This window comes from Humulus lupulus, chromosome X, assembly GCF_963169125.1.
Source record: "Humulus lupulus chromosome X, drHumLupu1.1, whole genome shotgun sequence".
NCBI classification, from domain to species: Eukaryota; Viridiplantae; Streptophyta; class Magnoliopsida; order Rosales; family Cannabaceae; genus Humulus; species Humulus lupulus.
This window is the reverse complement of record NC_084802.1, coordinates 193912355-193927924: the sequence shown is the minus strand read 5'-3', so window position 1 is coordinate 193927924 and position 15570 is coordinate 193912355. Positions and strand designations below refer to the sequence as shown.

Here is a 15570-nt window from a genome sequence, read left to right as displayed (position 1 = left end):
TTTTGTGTCACATCATCATAATCGATCATTATTGAAATATTTCAACTTTTTTTTATTTTAATTGGATTTTTGTTTCTATTAATGAGCTTTCCTTGCAATCCATCCATCAAGTTGTTCAGTTTCAATCTTGAATGTTAATTATCATTCATGAGAACCATACCAAAAACACGTATATTATAATGAAAATAAGAATAAAAATTAATGAAATGTCTATTTTCCATGCCATTTTCCTTGTGGTGTTGTTTATTTAATGAATGAAAAATCTAAATCGTTAAAACGGTGTATGCGATATTTTTCCAAGCCCAGTTGATATGTTGAGCCAAAAATATTATAATTATGATTATTATTGATTAGTGAGAGTCTACGTGGTCATGAAAAAAAAAAAGAAAAAAAAATATAAAGTTAAATCAACGCGTTTGGAGAGTTGGCACGTCAGTCACAATCATTACGTGGGTCACAATAACCACCAAGCCCTCTATCATGCTCAAATTTCTACGTACATTTTTATTTATTACTTAATTGATTTATACCTGTCTAATAGAACATTTATGTTGAGAAAAAAAAGTTTCACTATATGTGGCAACATATTATATTTGACTAGTAAAAAAAACAATAAGACAAGAAAACATTAATGTTTGGTTTCGCAAAATTTTTTATGGGTACGCTTTATTATAGTAAACGTAGCAAAATTAAGGTAAGGTGGATAGAATTTTCAATGAAATTTGTTGATGACTTGGAATTTGTTGGTTTGTTTGGAAGGTTTCTATAATTATTGTATGCGAGTTCTAAAGATTGACTGACTGGTTTTAACACTTATTTAAAATTGCTCGAGATTAATTATGAGAAAATTAATGTAAGCAAATCAGCAAATTTATTTGGAGCAATAGTTTACTTGAATTTGAAGATAGTGTTGGTTCATTAATTTTAAATAATGGAATTGCCTTATTTATCGGTATTTATTTTGATTACTTCAAAACCCTATTTCCAAAATAATAATAATAATAATAATTTAAGAGTTAATTCCCTCTCGAAATTCTGATCCCTTGTTTTACTGCGGCTTTGGTGTTTGGTGTGGCTATACCGATAAGATAATTCATGCTATGTAGTAATATAAAACTAATCATGTTGTGTAAAAGATTCATTTTCTGGTCATCTTATCTTAATTGAACCAAAAAAATAATAGAACGTGTGAGAAAGTGACAACGGCTAACTTTTCAATTTTATTTATTTATTACTATTATTATTGCTGTTATTGCAGAGCATTTTTCTGTTTTCTACGGGGAATCTTATAGAGTGAGGTTGGGCTATAATTGTCTATCTCAAATAGTGTAAACATGTAATCAAACCTTCTGTTCTCGCAATATAAACATTAATTTCTCTGAAAATTCAAAGGCCATGGATAGTGGATCCTTTTGAATTGTCTTTATAATAGTGACAACCCAATTTTAGATAGTTTTCTTGCGAAAGTGATGTTTTTAGAATAATGAAACCAATTAATAATCCCACTCTCTCCTAATTTATTTTCTTTTGTTTCTAAAAGTATATATATATATGTTCTCCGTAGTTATATAATTATACATTAAAATCAGAATAATTAGTAAAAATAAACTTTTCACAATATTATTTTTACAAATTAGTTTATGTTAATAAATTCTTTACAAAATAATTTTCCTGACACACTGTTGAATTTACCAAAAAAATATATTTAAAACGAACTTACTTTAAAAAATAAAAAATAAAAATGTAACATATCCCTTCAAATCAAACATTTGATTGAAAAAAAACATGCAAATTCCATGGTATACGTTTCGAAATCGATTTTATGCTTGACTTAAAGGTTTGAATACAGCATATATACAAAATACTATATTAAGAATACCTCACCCTAAAAATATTTATTTATTTTTGAGAAACCAATATTTTAATTTAAGAGAAGAACAAGAAAAAAAGGAAAAACATCAACTCAATTGGGTACGAAGGGGGGGCCATAAAAAACTTTTTAATTTTTGTTTTTATGCTCGAGTTGTCCCGGTATTCTTTTTCTAAAGATTGAAATTTGAAACTTTGGTTGAGGCGGCTTAACTTTATTTGAAGGCATGTACTGTAATTAAACTCGAAAGCTTATCGCCTTAACTAAACCAAAGAAAAGGTCAACGTTGGGTCAGCGAAACACCAAGGAAGGACCCCAAATAAGAAAAACTTATTAGTTAGCCCAACACCAACACCACCACCACCACCGCACCAGCAGCATTTACAAAAACACATCCCAAAATAATAATTGTGACACTGAAGAAAGCTCCCAGTTCCAGGTTCATTAATAGCTCCGGTGTCCTGCAGAGAAAAACAGTTCATGCAGTTGGCCATGGTTGTTATTGTCCTCATTTATTGTTTTACCTTCTTCTTCAAAGCCCGTGCCATCTCAATGTCCACATCTATACTGAGCTCTAATTAAGATTATTTCAGAGAAAAAATTATAAAAAGATTGTATATTTGTATAAAATATTTTATATAGATATATAATTCTTGTTCTGGTGTCGTTTGTGCTATTGGGTATTTTTGGGTTGTGTGTTTTGAGAGGAGCAACGAAGCATGCAGAATTGAAGCTCGTGATTGGAGCTAAGAATTTCTCGGAAACCCAACACAAGAAAAAGTTTCTTCCTTTTGGGTCATTGCCCGAATCCCATTTTGTGTTGTGTGAGACTCAAAGCTAAGGTTGTGAAGTCAAGAAGATGAAATGAAGCTTCATAGACCCTCATGAACTTCAGCTGAATATTATCAGAAGTACCCATGGAAGCTCAAGTTGGTTTTTTTACGGTTCTTCTTTTTTTGGTCTTGTTTATTCAGTGCGGTTTAGCTCAGCAAGTGAGGTTGAGCTCCAGAGCTGAGTGGTCGGCGTTACGCGACCTCCGGGCGTCACTTGGGCTCAGAGGAAGAGATTGGCCCATAAAGGTCAATCCATGTAACTGGACCGGGGTCCAGTGCAACGAAAATGGTCTAGTCGTTGGGCTTACTGTCTCAGGCCTCCAGCGAAGCCGGCAAGGCCGACTCCAACCCCAGTTCGCCGTCGATGGCCTAGCCAATTTGACTCTCCTTGCTTCCTTCAACGCGTCCGGGTTTTCGCTTCCTGGGCCTATACCCGACTTATTCGGCCAAAGCCTTAATGCACTTAAGGTGCTCGATCTCCGGTCCTGTTCGATTATTGGTCCAATACCTCAGTCACTTGGCGATTTGAGCAACCTTCATTCCTTGTATCTCTCTGGCAATGGCCTTTCCGGTAGTGTCCCTTCTTCAATGGGGCAGTTATCAGAGCTATCGGTTCTTGATCTTTCCCGTAATTCTCTTACCGGGTCGATTCCATCTGAGTTTTCCTCACTACGAAATCTTTCTACTCTTGACCTCTCTTCAAATTTCTTTTCTGGGTCGATTCCATCAGGTTTAGGTAACCTCTCGAGACTTGAGTTTTTAAGTACTTCTGATAATAGTCTTACCGCTTCTATACCTGTTCAGTTGAGTAGACTTTCTCAACTTGTTGAGCTAAATTGTAGCAAGAATTTTTTATCTGGGTCATTGCCTTCAGAATTCACTAGTTTGAGGAGCTTGAGGGTAATTGATATTAGTGTTAATGGTCTAGAGGGTCCATTGCCAGAGGGCTTGTTTTCTAGCCTTTCTCAGTTGCGAGTTGTGATTCTGAGTGAAAATAAACTCGATGGTACTCTTCCTGGTTCACTCTGGTCTATTCCCAACTCTCAGGTACTTGATTTATCAGGAAACAAGTTTACTGGAGCTCTGCCAAGTCCGAGCTCAAATGTCAGTACCAAGAATGCTACTTTCAACCTCTCAAACAACTTGTTATATGGAAATTTGACTTCTTCGCTCTGGCAATTGCGCTCCCTTGATTTGTCTGGTAATTATTTCCAAGGAAAGGCATCTGAAAGTTTAGGTAATAATACCAATCTTTCTAATAATTGCCTACAGTTGCCAAATCAGAGAAACTTGCAGGAGTGTACAAAGTTCTATGATGAAAGGAACTTAATTTTTTATAATTCTGGGGCCCCAAAACCAACAAGTCCCCAAGAGTTAGAATCGAAGAGCAAAAATAGACTGATATTCATACTGGTTGGAGTATTTGGTGGACTTGGCTTCATTGTGCTTCTAGTATTGGTTCTTGTAGTGTTCCTAAAATGTCGCAATATGAACGTTGGAAGTGAAAGAGGGGCTGCAAATGCAGGGCCTGTTTCAGAAGGAGCCAACCCTTCACTTCCTAAAGACCTAGGATACCTTTCAGGTCTGGGAGAGTCGTTTACTTATGAGCAGATTGTCCACTTTACTAATAATTTTAGTGAGACAAATCTCATCAAGCATGGGCACTCCGGGGACCTGTTTAAAGGGTTTTTAGAAGGAACCCCAGTAGTTATTAAGAAGGTGGATTTGAGTTCTTGCAAGAACGAATCATATATGATGGAATTGGACTTCTTCCGCAAAGCTTCGCATACAAGATTAGTCCCACTATTGGGACACTGCTTGGAGAATGAGAACGATAAGTTTTTGGTTTACAAGTGCATGCCAAACGGAGATTTGGGTAATTCATTGCACAGTATTGTCAGTTTGGGAGATGACGGCTTACAGTCCATGGATTGGATTACAAGGTTAAAGATTGCAATAGGAGCTGCGGAATTTCTTGTTTACCTACACCATGAATGCAATCCCCCCTTTGTTCATAGGTATGGCTACCTTTTCAATCTCTGCTTCTGAATTGTTGATTTAGTGAGGAACTTTATTGCATACTTTCATATATAATTTATTTCTTTTTAATGGAAAAAATTTCATAACTTCTGGTCTCTGCGTTTAATAACTTTAGCACAGAAGTTATTTTTGATAATAGTTCATGGTAACAAGTTTTGCTGAAGTTGTTGAGTATATATTCTGGCTGGTGGTTTATCTTTTTGAATCTCTATTTATAATATAGTGTTGGATGATGCATTTTTTTAAAGTGAAAGAACTTGATCCCCCCCCCCCCCACAACACAAATAATAACAGAGTATTATTTATTTTTCATGATAAAAGGGATATTCAAGCAAGTAGTATCCTTCTAGATGATAAATATGAAGTGCGAATCGGAAGCTTGAGTGAGGTTCATATCCAAGAAGGGGATGCTAACCAAAAGGTTCTCAACAGGTTATTGAGGAAGCAACAGTAAGTCTTTTTAGTTGACCCTTACACTATTTTTGGTTCTGGTGAACATTGTGAAACTTGTTTCTTCTTGAGTACTTGTATGGTTTCGCTAGGCTTCTAATTTTTTAACTTTTAATATCTCTTACACAATCGTGGACTCACAAATTACGTTTCCTTGTTATTTTGCAGAACATCTGAGCCAGGCCCTTCTGGTGAGTATCTTTATTTTGTCTAAACTTCTTTATTATCGTACTCAGATACACTAAAAAACAACATAAAAATTGAATGGCTCTGAGTTGGGATTATTAATTTGGTTAACAATACAACGAAAGTGCTTCTGCATATGATAAAAACAAACTAATTGTTCATGAGCATTTTATCTTTCATTTTCAAGTCAATAACGGAAGCTTTTTTTTTCTTTGCAATGGACAGCCTCATCTTTGGCAATTTGCACTCAAGATGTTTACAGTTTTGGAAAAGTTTTACTTGAGCTCGTGACTGGTAAACTTGGCATCAGCAAAACAGATGATGCCGCCACAAAAGAATGGTTGGACAGTACTGTGCGTAACATCAGTATGTATGACAAAGAACTCGTAAACAAGATCCTTGATCCATCTCTGATCGTTGATGAAGATCTCTTGGAAGAGGTATGGGCCATGGCAATTGTAGCCAGATCATGCCTAAACCCAAAGCCATCAAAACGCCCCCTCATGAAACACATTCTCAAAGCATTGGAGAACCCTTTGAAGGTAGTCAGAATGGAGAGTTCCAGCTCTGCGAGGCTGCGGACGACATCATCTCGATTGTCTTGGAGTGCTGCCTTCTTTGGAAGCTGGCGGCACAGCTCGTCATCAGATATTGCTGCTGTACCAGGCTATGGGAACAGAGAGAATTTCAGCAGCTTCAAACAGTCCAGTAGAGTAGGGTCTCAGGGCAGTGGTGGTAATGACCACTCATCTTCCAACAAAAGATTGTCTAGTGAGATTTTCCCTGAACCTGTTGAAATGCAAGACTTAGAAAAGCAAGATGAGCATTAAAGTTTAATAGTGTTTCATGTGAGTTTATCTTGTGGGATGGGAACTCAACGTTGTCGTTCCACAACTCAACCAACGAGTTCCATGATTCCATATCGTCTGAGCCAGTGTTGAATTGTCTTTTTATTAGAACAGCCCTTTTCTCCTACCATGACTTTGGATCTGGAGATAAATTTTTGGAGCTGGTAAGTTAAAAGCTAGTAGTACTTGGTTCTGAAAGCATGTTTTTATTGCCCAAGCCAATTTTAGATGTAATTGATTTTTCCGAATTATATATACATGTTACATAGAATTTATATTACCAATAAATGGTGATTCTTGCTTTTACTTGATGAAATACTTACGAAGCAAATGCAAATGGATCATCGATGACTAGTTGGCCCAACATGGGAAATTTTACTATATATTCATCCTTATAGAGCATATTTACAAAATATGCCAATTTTAAAGACTGCACTTAAAATATGCCTTTCCTACAATTTTTGACTAAGTTATCCCTCCCATTCAAACCATCCCCTTTTCTCTCTAACATCTTAGTTTCTCTCTCCCTCAAACTCGTACTCACTGCCACAATAGCAGAGCACCAACTCCCCATAGCGGCAGAGCACCACCTCAACCATCGCCACCACCCATCAAATTTTTTTTTTTGAAACTCTAATGATTCAAAGCTAATTCCGAAACTTAAAAATACTAACATATTCATTTAAGATACTAATTTATAGGTTTTGAACACATCTGTGTATGATATATTGATTTTGATCACGATTTTTTCAAATTTTAAATTTGTAGATTTTGAGCAAAAACAATGCCTAGCAATGATCCTATCAGATCATGATTTTAGAAGTAAAAGACGATGTAAAATGATGCTCATGATGGTCCTACAATGGTGTTGCGATGGTCCAATCAAAACATGACTTTAGAGGAGAAGAACTATGCAAAACAATGTCCAAACGATGGTGCTATGATGGTCCCTTCAAAACATGATTTTGGAGGCAAAAAGTGATGCCTAGCGATAGTGCTACGATGGTTTTGCATAAAATTTGATAAAAACTTTGGTGAGACAACTTTTTATTCCGTTGTCGGTTTGAGGTGATTTTTGTTATTTTGGTTTTTTTTTTCTTTCAAAATTTACATATTTAGTTAGTGTAGAACCTTAAATTTGGGGTGTTGAACCTCATATTTTGAGATCTGTCTGTTTGAGGTCATAATAAAAATTGAGACTTAAATAATCGAAATTTTAGGTTTCTGCATACTCTAAATGTAAGCTTTTACACTCTAAAAATGTAGATCTCAAAAAAAATATCCCTCAAACCAACAACCAAAAATCGAGTGAAAACTTATGCCTCACTAGAAAGTTTGTCAAATTTTATGCAAAATCATCGAAGGACCTTCATTGGGCATCATTTTGCGCCTCTAAAATCATGTTTTGATGGGACCATCGTAGCACCATTGCTACGTATCATTCTGCATCGTTTGTTGGGCATCGTTTTTGCTAAAATCGCAATCAAAACCAATAAAATCATGCAAAAATGTGTTTAAAATCTATAAATTGGTTTAAATTAATATTTTCTTGATTTTATGTTTTAGATTTTTAATCATTAATATGACTTCAATTGGTATAGAATTCAAATACAATTTTGTTGATTTGAATATTTAAAATATAAATGGATCCACATAATAATTGATTGGTAGGTGTTTTCCACAAACAAACCCAAAACAAACTTTTGAAAATAAAGTAGCATTACACATAAAAATTGGAAATGATAATTTATGGTATCTTCTTATAGAAATGCTTCAAGTTTTAGACTACAATAAATGGTACCCACAACACAACTATTTGAAATATAAAACCACAAACCAATCAACAAGTTGAAAAGTCAAAATAAGTCATTTCAAAACAATTCAAGTATATTGTTTTTTTAATTTTGAACCAATCAACCCTTAGATGTTAGAGAATGAGGGAGATAGTTGGATTGGGAGAGGTAATTTTGTCCAAAATTGTACATATATAGTATTTAAAGTTTGGCATATTTTATAAAATTATGTATGCCCTACTAGGATGCATATATAGTGAAAATTTCCCACAATATTTCAAACATTAGAAATGACCAAGAAGATTTTCAGAGCGTTCAGTCAAGTAGACTGAAAAAGATGAAATTTTTTTTGTCATCGTAATAAATGTTGTAAGAAGAGAGGCGTACCGCTTACCTAAACTGTACCACCTCTATACGAGCAATAAATACCCAAATTTTCATAATGAGAAATAAAAGTTGGGTCCGAAATTTTAATGGTAAAAAGAAATACAGGGATTTCAGTCTTACAAGTACAATTATCAAATGCAGTTGGTGGTTTAAATAATGGGCAATTCAGCTAATTAAACCCACGGCTTTTGTATCTAAAGTAATTTCATTATTGTTTCATGCTTCCTCCCAACCAACAACGCTCTCACATGGGGATGATATCAAACTCATGGGGCATAAAGTCTTCACTAGGCCTGTAGTATTTATCTGGAGAGTACAAGCTTAAGTTTGACACTTGACTGGTATATAGGCAGGCAAATCTCTCGACCTGCAGCAAATGCAACAATATTCAATACAGCTGGATGGAATCAATACCCCAAAAATAAAAATATCACGAGAGTGAGTGAAAGAACACATTGTCAACATAATCTGACAGAGCCGTAGCGTTATAAATATTTAGTATATACTCATCATATGCATTTCATAATTTCTCAATAAAAATTAAAAATGTGTTACAGTAAAAAGGTTATACGTATATCATACCTGATGTGCGAAGCGAGAGTTCTGATAACCAGTCTTCATGAGTTGTCCCCAGACTGTATGGAACTGTGACAAATTGGCCAAAAGAAAGAACAATTCAAACTCTCAAGTTAAGTTTAATGAAAATTGTCATATGGGATGGATAGAATCCCTACCTTTTGATGATTTTCCCGTTGAGCTTGTTGATGACTTAAACGCACTTGCTCCCTTTCAGTCTGTAAAGTGTATGGAAACAATGAAAAGTAAGATAACAAACTTAAAAAAGTAAACAAATCCATTTGACATTAGTTCATAACATTCAAGAAAAGTGGCTTTCAATTTGTTCTTCTTTTCTTTTATAATGTGCTAAATTAGATGGAAAGTAATTATTGTTGGATAATGGCCGAACCTCTAAAACATCTAGCTCATAAGTCAATTCTTTCTTCTTCCCTTCATTGATATCGTCAAATCTGAGATGCAGAATGAAACTTGAAAGTAAATATTTTATTTCCAAGTGAATAATCAAGTAAAATGGCATTATGGATAAATACTTACTTGAGAGACCATTTCAAATGATGAATTTTGTCTTCAATGAGATCACGATGATTCCTTAACAAACGAAGTTCCTGCATAAACTACGTCAATAGATGTTTGTCTTAAACCCTAACATATTAAAGCATGATAATTCATATGTTGGCTAATTATGTTTAAAACTTTACAAGAAGATTTTAATAACCGGAAGTTCCGTTAGACACCTTGCGAGTATCTCTCAATTTCCAAAGTAGTTCAACCTCCCGCTCTAGCTCTGGAACAACAAGCATTGTCCTCCACCCTGCACATAATGGCATACGTGAAAAAATTGAGAGCAGCATTCTTAAAATGTATATTAGGCACATTAGTCACAAATGTGCATCCAAGTATTATATTACATAAAGTATATCAATCGAAGTTCATAAATCATATCATGTATAAGAAAGAAAAATTTGCAATGCATATATATAAAAGGAAGAAGAAGTACCAAGAACCTTCTTGCTTCTTAAAATATCTCCGTAGATATGGTCCCCAACATAGAGAACCTGTAGAAAAGTTGAGACAAGTTAATAAACAAATTAAAAAACACAAAAACTATCAAAACATTTTATAATTCTTACTGAACAAACAGTTCTAACATTAAGCACAGGCCTCGTTGATTTGACACCACCAATATGACAAAACTTATACCAAAAGAAAATAAAATGTCAAATTTGTACGCAATTTTTTTCATCACTTCTGAGATGGTTATATTGTTGAGTTACAACTATACATATACTTCAATCTAATAAACATATAGAAAAAACAATTCACCTGAGAGCTTGACTCAATTGTAAGTAATTTATGCAGATGGCCAACATTGCCTCCCTGAATCAGTAGATCAACAGAAATAAAGACATTAGAAAATTTTGGAATACCATATTCACATCACCGATTTATAATATGAAAATATTGGAAGCCTAAATTAAAATTAAGAAGTGCATAAAAGTGCAGTTATATATTATTTAAAAATGGAAATAAGTTACCTGGAAAACTCTACAAGACTTGTTCGGTCCCTTTACTGAAAAGCTAGGTGAAGTGTCTCCCACCTTTTTCATATATAATAAAAATTAATCTATAACTTGAAAAGAATAAAAGCTAAAACAGAAGGATAAGTTTATCCAGAATTCACAATGTCTTGCAACTAACCTGAGGCATAGGAGAGCCATTATCAGTATTGAGTAGCATTCCAGACACATGTTCGACCTCAAACAGATTTGCACGACTATCATCATGAAAGAATCCTGGCTTTGCACTGTATAGACAATTGATTAAAAAATATCTAATAACATACAAAGAAAATGAATTATCCTAAGCCATGGATGCCTGAAGTAAAATCACATTACGTTTCCCAAATGTAACACGGTCCATTAGTTCCAGAATCAAAAGAGATTATTACCTGCCAGTGATGACAACATCAAAGTATTGAAGCCAATCAAAATTGCACTTTCTAACTCCATCCATTGTTCGGGCTCCACAGAGAAAATTCATCACGATGTTTGTATAGTCCCACAAACTGTAAATTATACAATTTAAAGAATATCTGATCATTAATATTAACATATTCATAAGGAGAAAAAATAAGAAAAGAAGCGCCAGTACCTGTTTGTCACCAAGAATGTAGATCGACCAGAATCTCTGAGCATTTTCAGCATGGGTACTATTGAAGTATCTTCATTGATATACCTAGTAAGCAGCAATAGAAGCACGGGTCACAATCACAGAAGCTTGCTGTCATTTTTTATAGGTATCTTTTTCTTTGTAGTACCGTTTAGGTTAATTTAACACACTTACACACTCAACAGGAAAGAAGAAAAAAATAAATAAAAAACCCAGTTAATCAACTTCACTTTATGCAATACTAGCACCCTACAATTGAATAGTTTATTGAATGAGTCAAATTCTGAATTCAAAGCAAAACAGAGAACATCCATACCTTTTAGGATCCTTTGCAACCATTTGCTTTAGAGTTCCATCACGATGGCACAAATCAACTGCCGCTCGAACATCTTTATACATGCGAGCGTAACTGGAGAACATAAAACATAAATTACAGACAAAGTCATGACAAGAATCATATATCACTGACATGATGCACCCTCCTAAAAAAAAGTAGGATGTCATGTTCTTACTCTGTGGTGTCGGGAACTTTTCCAGGATTATTGTCACGAAAGTCAACCAATTGAGCAAACAAGTAGGCTTCAGCTAGTGAAAAAAGGGTATCAATGAGAGCATAGTCAGGCTCATCGAAAGCATCCCTTGTAAGAGTACTTCCATAAATGCCAACTTTATCTTCCTTGGACAATTCTTTAAATCCATGGTAGGCTACTTTCACATACTTGTGACGATCCATCTGCACAATTGTGAGCGAGGAGACTCAAGCTAAAGCAACATAACTTAAAACAAAAAGAAGGCAAAATAGAAAGATCAAACAACTGAGGCCAACCTTTAAGATGTTGCCTCTTTTCTTATCAAGAACCAACCCTCTGACCATGTATTTCCAATCAAATGACCAATTCAGCAACTGCAAAAGCCATCGAGCTTAATCAACCCATTACACATAATGGTCAAACTCAAACAACAAAAAACAAAGGAAACTAACCTCACGTGGGTATCCTAAATCATTCACCAACTTCTTGATAGTGCCTTCATAAGCAAGGGACTCAAAAGTTTCTGGCTTGTATTGTGCCAAAGTGTAATCCATATCAAATCCCACAGCTACAATATTCTTCATATTCAGTGATCGGTTACAAAAGATCTGCTTTCCAATTACGTTAATTTTACGTCCCCCTTCCGGTGATGACCATATGCATGGATGTGATTTCATGTCACCTACAATAGTCCCATGACTTTCCTCCATTGAATAACCAGAATGCAACTGCTTAACTCCTGATAGATTTCAGAATAAGGACTAATTATTTAGTTCAAACAGTGGAAAGAAATGACAAAAACTAAATGTTTAAGAAAGCCAAAAGCATTTAATGAAAACAGCACACGATACACTTCAAGCCTATACGATAAGCCAACATAATACGTCACGTAACAATCCCAACTAAACGAGTGCTCCTAATCTTCAAAATAGACTTCTCGCCAGACCCATTACTAAAAAAAACAAAAATCCTGAAACACCATTTTACTAAGGGAAACTAAAGAATGAAGAAACGAAGTTTGAAAACAAGAAGAGAAAAAAGAAACCTCCCCAAAAAACCTTAACGAGCTTACCTGGGCACCACGTTAAGTTCCAACTCTAACAATCTTCCAAGCTAGGCTCCAAGAAACACCTAAAAATCCAACACTAGATTAAAAGAAACAAAAAAGGTTGCTCCTTTAACAGTCGTCTACTCAACATCCAAAACCCAAACCCACTACCATTCTTTTCTATCTGACCCCCAGTAATGACTCCTAAACTTTCCAAGAAAACCCACAAGCAACAGTTCCTTACACAGCAAAACAAAGGCAAGCAAGAGTGATATTCTTTTTAAAGTAAAAATCGACATACACTAACCTCCGAAACAAATCCCTTTTCTCTTTCCGGGAAAAGAATCCGATAGAGTGAAAGTTCCGGAAACGAGTCGAATACGGGAAGAATAAGCGGGAGGAAAAACGTCAGGTGAAAACAAAGAGAAGCAAAAGGAAACGGGCTTCTTGGGAATTCGCATGTTGGGATTAAATAGGCATTTGGGGAGAAGAGGAAGAGGCAAAAGGGGAGGTAGTGGAAGTGGGAGTAGTAGTAGTAGTAGTGAGAGGGAATCGGATTCCGGAATAATGGTAGTGCCAATGAGACCGGTACAAGTTGGCAATGGAATTGGAAATGCGGAACTTAAGAACATCTAATTTATATAATAGTAGTACTGATTCAGATTATTCCATCCCAGAGTTGGGATTATTGGATAAGAGAATTGAATTCCTCCCCCAATCAGATTTAGAGCGACTCGATTCCCCTTTCCTTCCTAATATTAGTACTGAAGCAAAAGCCATTTGGATTTGGAGAGTTGGTTGTTTCCGTTTTTTCTGGGGAGGAACCTGAAACGTCGTCGTGGCATGCTCACTTCGCAGTTGAGGCTGGAATTAAGATGTTGTGCCACGTGTCCACGTCAAATAAAAATTTGCCATGCCACCCAGCTGAAGAGTGTTTTTTTTTTTTTCTTTCAACTTGGTGGATTAAATGACTTACTTACTCTACTAAAAAAAAAAAATACTTACTGAAGAGCGTTCGTTACACGTGCCGGAGACGAGTGGTGTGTACTGTGTGGACTTGTGGTTGTTAGTTGTCACTTGCTACTGTGATTTGTTGTGCCGTTATAAAACACGTGCTCTCTATTTCTGGCTTCTCTTTATTTTCCCTTTAGTTGGGAGAGTCCTTTTTTGTGTTCTTTTTGGTAGAGGAGTAGATGGACTTAATAATAGGGCTTTTTTTTAATAGGCTAAAAGCTTATTACTGCTGTATGTAAAATTAGGAATCAAATTGTTTTGTCGGAAAAATATCCATATTTTTGTTCGAACTTTTTATATCAACAAACAAAAAGAAGATGCAATTTGAATTATTAGATTAGATATAAGTCTTTCTAATAAAAAAAATAAATAAAGAAAACTATTACATATCTTCGCCGGAGAGTATTCTCGTATCTATTGGGGTTAAAGCAAAGTGACACTAATGTATTTAGGGAACTATGACCAATGGATCAAATATATTTTGTGTCAAATTTGTTCTAAAATATGTGTTAATATTATATTTAACTAATTTTTGTATTTGTACTCTAATAGTACAAAATAACTAATACAAAACATTCAAAAAAATTATTAAAAGATAAATTAATAATTAAAAAACAAATTTTAATTAATAAATTGTATTAATGATTAATTAAAAAATATGATATTTATTGAGGCTTTAATTTGACATATATTATATTTTGTACTAAATTTGATATAATTTTTAGCATGGGACAAATTTAGCACATATTTTAGATACTATTATACTTTTATTTTATAAAGATAAGCTAAAAAATGACTATAAACTGCTTTTATATACTCAATTGGATGCTTAGCAGCATCTCAGGTCTTTTTAGGGGCATCTATTCCAGATAATTGAAAGAAGACTAGCACAATTAGTTTCCATAGAAAATTGATGACCTCATCTCACCTCATTGTAGCACAAGAAATATAACAAAACAACCACATAATTTGGTTTGGTCCAAAGTGAGAATAAAAAGAGACGATACCATAGATAGTGTTAAAAAAAATCATTGGGTGGAGAAAAAAAAACGCTAACTATACATTAAAAATAACAACCTCAAAATAATTAGACGGCTTTGGTCCCCGCATTCCCATCCCACGGCATTGCACACGGAACTTTACAGAAATCAGGAATTACAACATTTATCCCGACAAAATCCATGTTTTTCTCCATAGCCACATCAAAATAAAATTGAATTTGAGAGGACCTAACCTAAAGGAGGTGGAAACCAACTAGCGACACTCTACTCTATTTGTATAGAGCCATGTGAAATTTGGTTTCCATCCCTCCATTTTACACACTTGCATTATGAGTATTGTTATAAGGTGTTTGTAAGGTGTTCAATATCACATAGATTATATTTTATGTAATTGAATTATTTTAATACTTGAAATTATATAAAATATCACTTCATCTTCATCTATTGTTAAATATTTAAGGGATCTAGTAGTAATGCTCTCGCTTTATGTATATCACAATGCGTTTTTTGTTAGATTCAATATGTCAAACCCTCTACTATTTTGAGCGCAACATAGTATTGTTCAAAGTTACATGTAAATGTACTTTGAAAAAATATGGCAATTGAAGTTGGATGTAATTAGTAGGAATCATCACCTTACACATATTTATTTAACCAAACAATTATAGTGTAATTATGTATGGCACGTTTATTAAATTGTAATCGGAATCAAAATAAATCAATTGGAGAAATGAATGAAAATAAAATATATTGGAATTAGAATCATTATATTTTTAAGTTGTTTACTAAAATTGACTATAAAGGGAATGAGAATCATTTTAT

General features: G+C 34.5%; 2 protein-coding genes across 4 annotated transcripts; one reads left to right on the top strand and one right to left on the bottom strand.

Moving 5' to 3' along the window:
* Positions 1–2119: 2119 nt before the first annotated feature.
* Positions 2120–6533, top strand: LOC133803889 (probable LRR receptor-like serine/threonine-protein kinase At2g16250). The gene is made up of 4 exons (XM_062242029.1): positions 2120–4721; positions 5065–5193; positions 5362–5384; positions 5605–6533. The coding sequence occupies exons 1-4, from the start codon at positions 2788–2790 to the stop codon at positions 6207–6209; spliced, it is 2691 nt and encodes an 896-aa protein (XP_062098013.1). The 5' UTR covers positions 2120–2787; the 3' UTR covers positions 6210–6533.
* A 1930-nt stretch (positions 6534–8463) lies between these two features.
* LOC133807255 (uncharacterized) lies at positions 8464–13592 on the bottom strand. 3 transcript variants are annotated; one of them, XM_062245468.1, is made up of 18 exons: positions 13041–13176; positions 12758–12816; positions 12138–12424; positions 11982–12059; positions 11668–11888; positions 11472–11564; positions 11138–11221; positions 10935–11051; positions 10685–10790; positions 10522–10584; positions 10310–10363; positions 9984–10041; positions 9721–9797; positions 9521–9600; positions 9375–9435; positions 9142–9201; positions 8990–9052; positions 8464–8774 (listed from the first exon to the last, which is right to left on the bottom strand). In XM_062245468.1, exons 3-18 carry the CDS (start codon positions 12393–12395, stop codon positions 8652–8654), a joined length of 1596 nt encoding a protein of 531 aa, XP_062101452.1. In that variant the 5' UTR covers positions 12396–12424; positions 12758–12816; positions 13041–13176; the 3' UTR covers positions 8464–8651. The 3 variants fall into 3 exon arrangements, with proteins under 3 accessions (XP_062101452.1, XP_062101449.1, XP_062101451.1); XM_062245465.1 differs by lacking the exon at positions 12758–12816 and having other exon boundaries at positions 13041–13592; XM_062245467.1 differs by lacking the exon at positions 12758–12816 and having other exon boundaries at positions 9521–9591; positions 13041–13585.
* Positions 13593–15570: the final 1978 nt, after the last annotated feature.

What these genes read in the sequence shown, in the direction of transcription:
- LOC133803889 (XM_062242029.1), top strand. Translation starts at nt 2,788, where the DNA reads ATGGAAGCTCAAGTTGGTTTTTTTACGGTTCTTCTTTTTTTGGTCTTG. An exon ending in AGGTTATTGAGGAAGCAACA is followed by an intron (nt 5,194 to 5,361) that starts GTAAGTCTTTTT and finishes GTTATTTTGCAG; the next exon opens with AACATCTGAGCCAGGCCCTT. An exon ending in ATCTGAGCCAGGCCCTTCTG is followed by an intron (nt 5,385 to 5,604) that starts GTGAGTATCTTT and finishes TGCAATGGACAG; the next exon opens with CCTCATCTTTGGCAATTTGC.
- LOC133807255 (XM_062245465.1), bottom strand. Translation starts at nt 13,365, where the DNA reads ATGTTCTTAAGTTCCGCATTTCCAATTCCATTGCCAACTTGTACCGGT. An exon ending in AAAAGGGATTTGTTTCGGAG is followed by an intron (nt 12,425 to 13,040) that starts GTTAGTGTATGT and finishes GAAATCTATCAG; the next exon opens with GAGTTAAGCAGTTGCATTCT. An exon ending in ATGAGCTAGATGTTTTAGAG is followed by an intron (nt 9,202 to 9,374) that starts GTTCGGCCATTA and finishes TACACTTTACAG; the next exon opens with ACTGAAAGGGAGCAAGTGCG.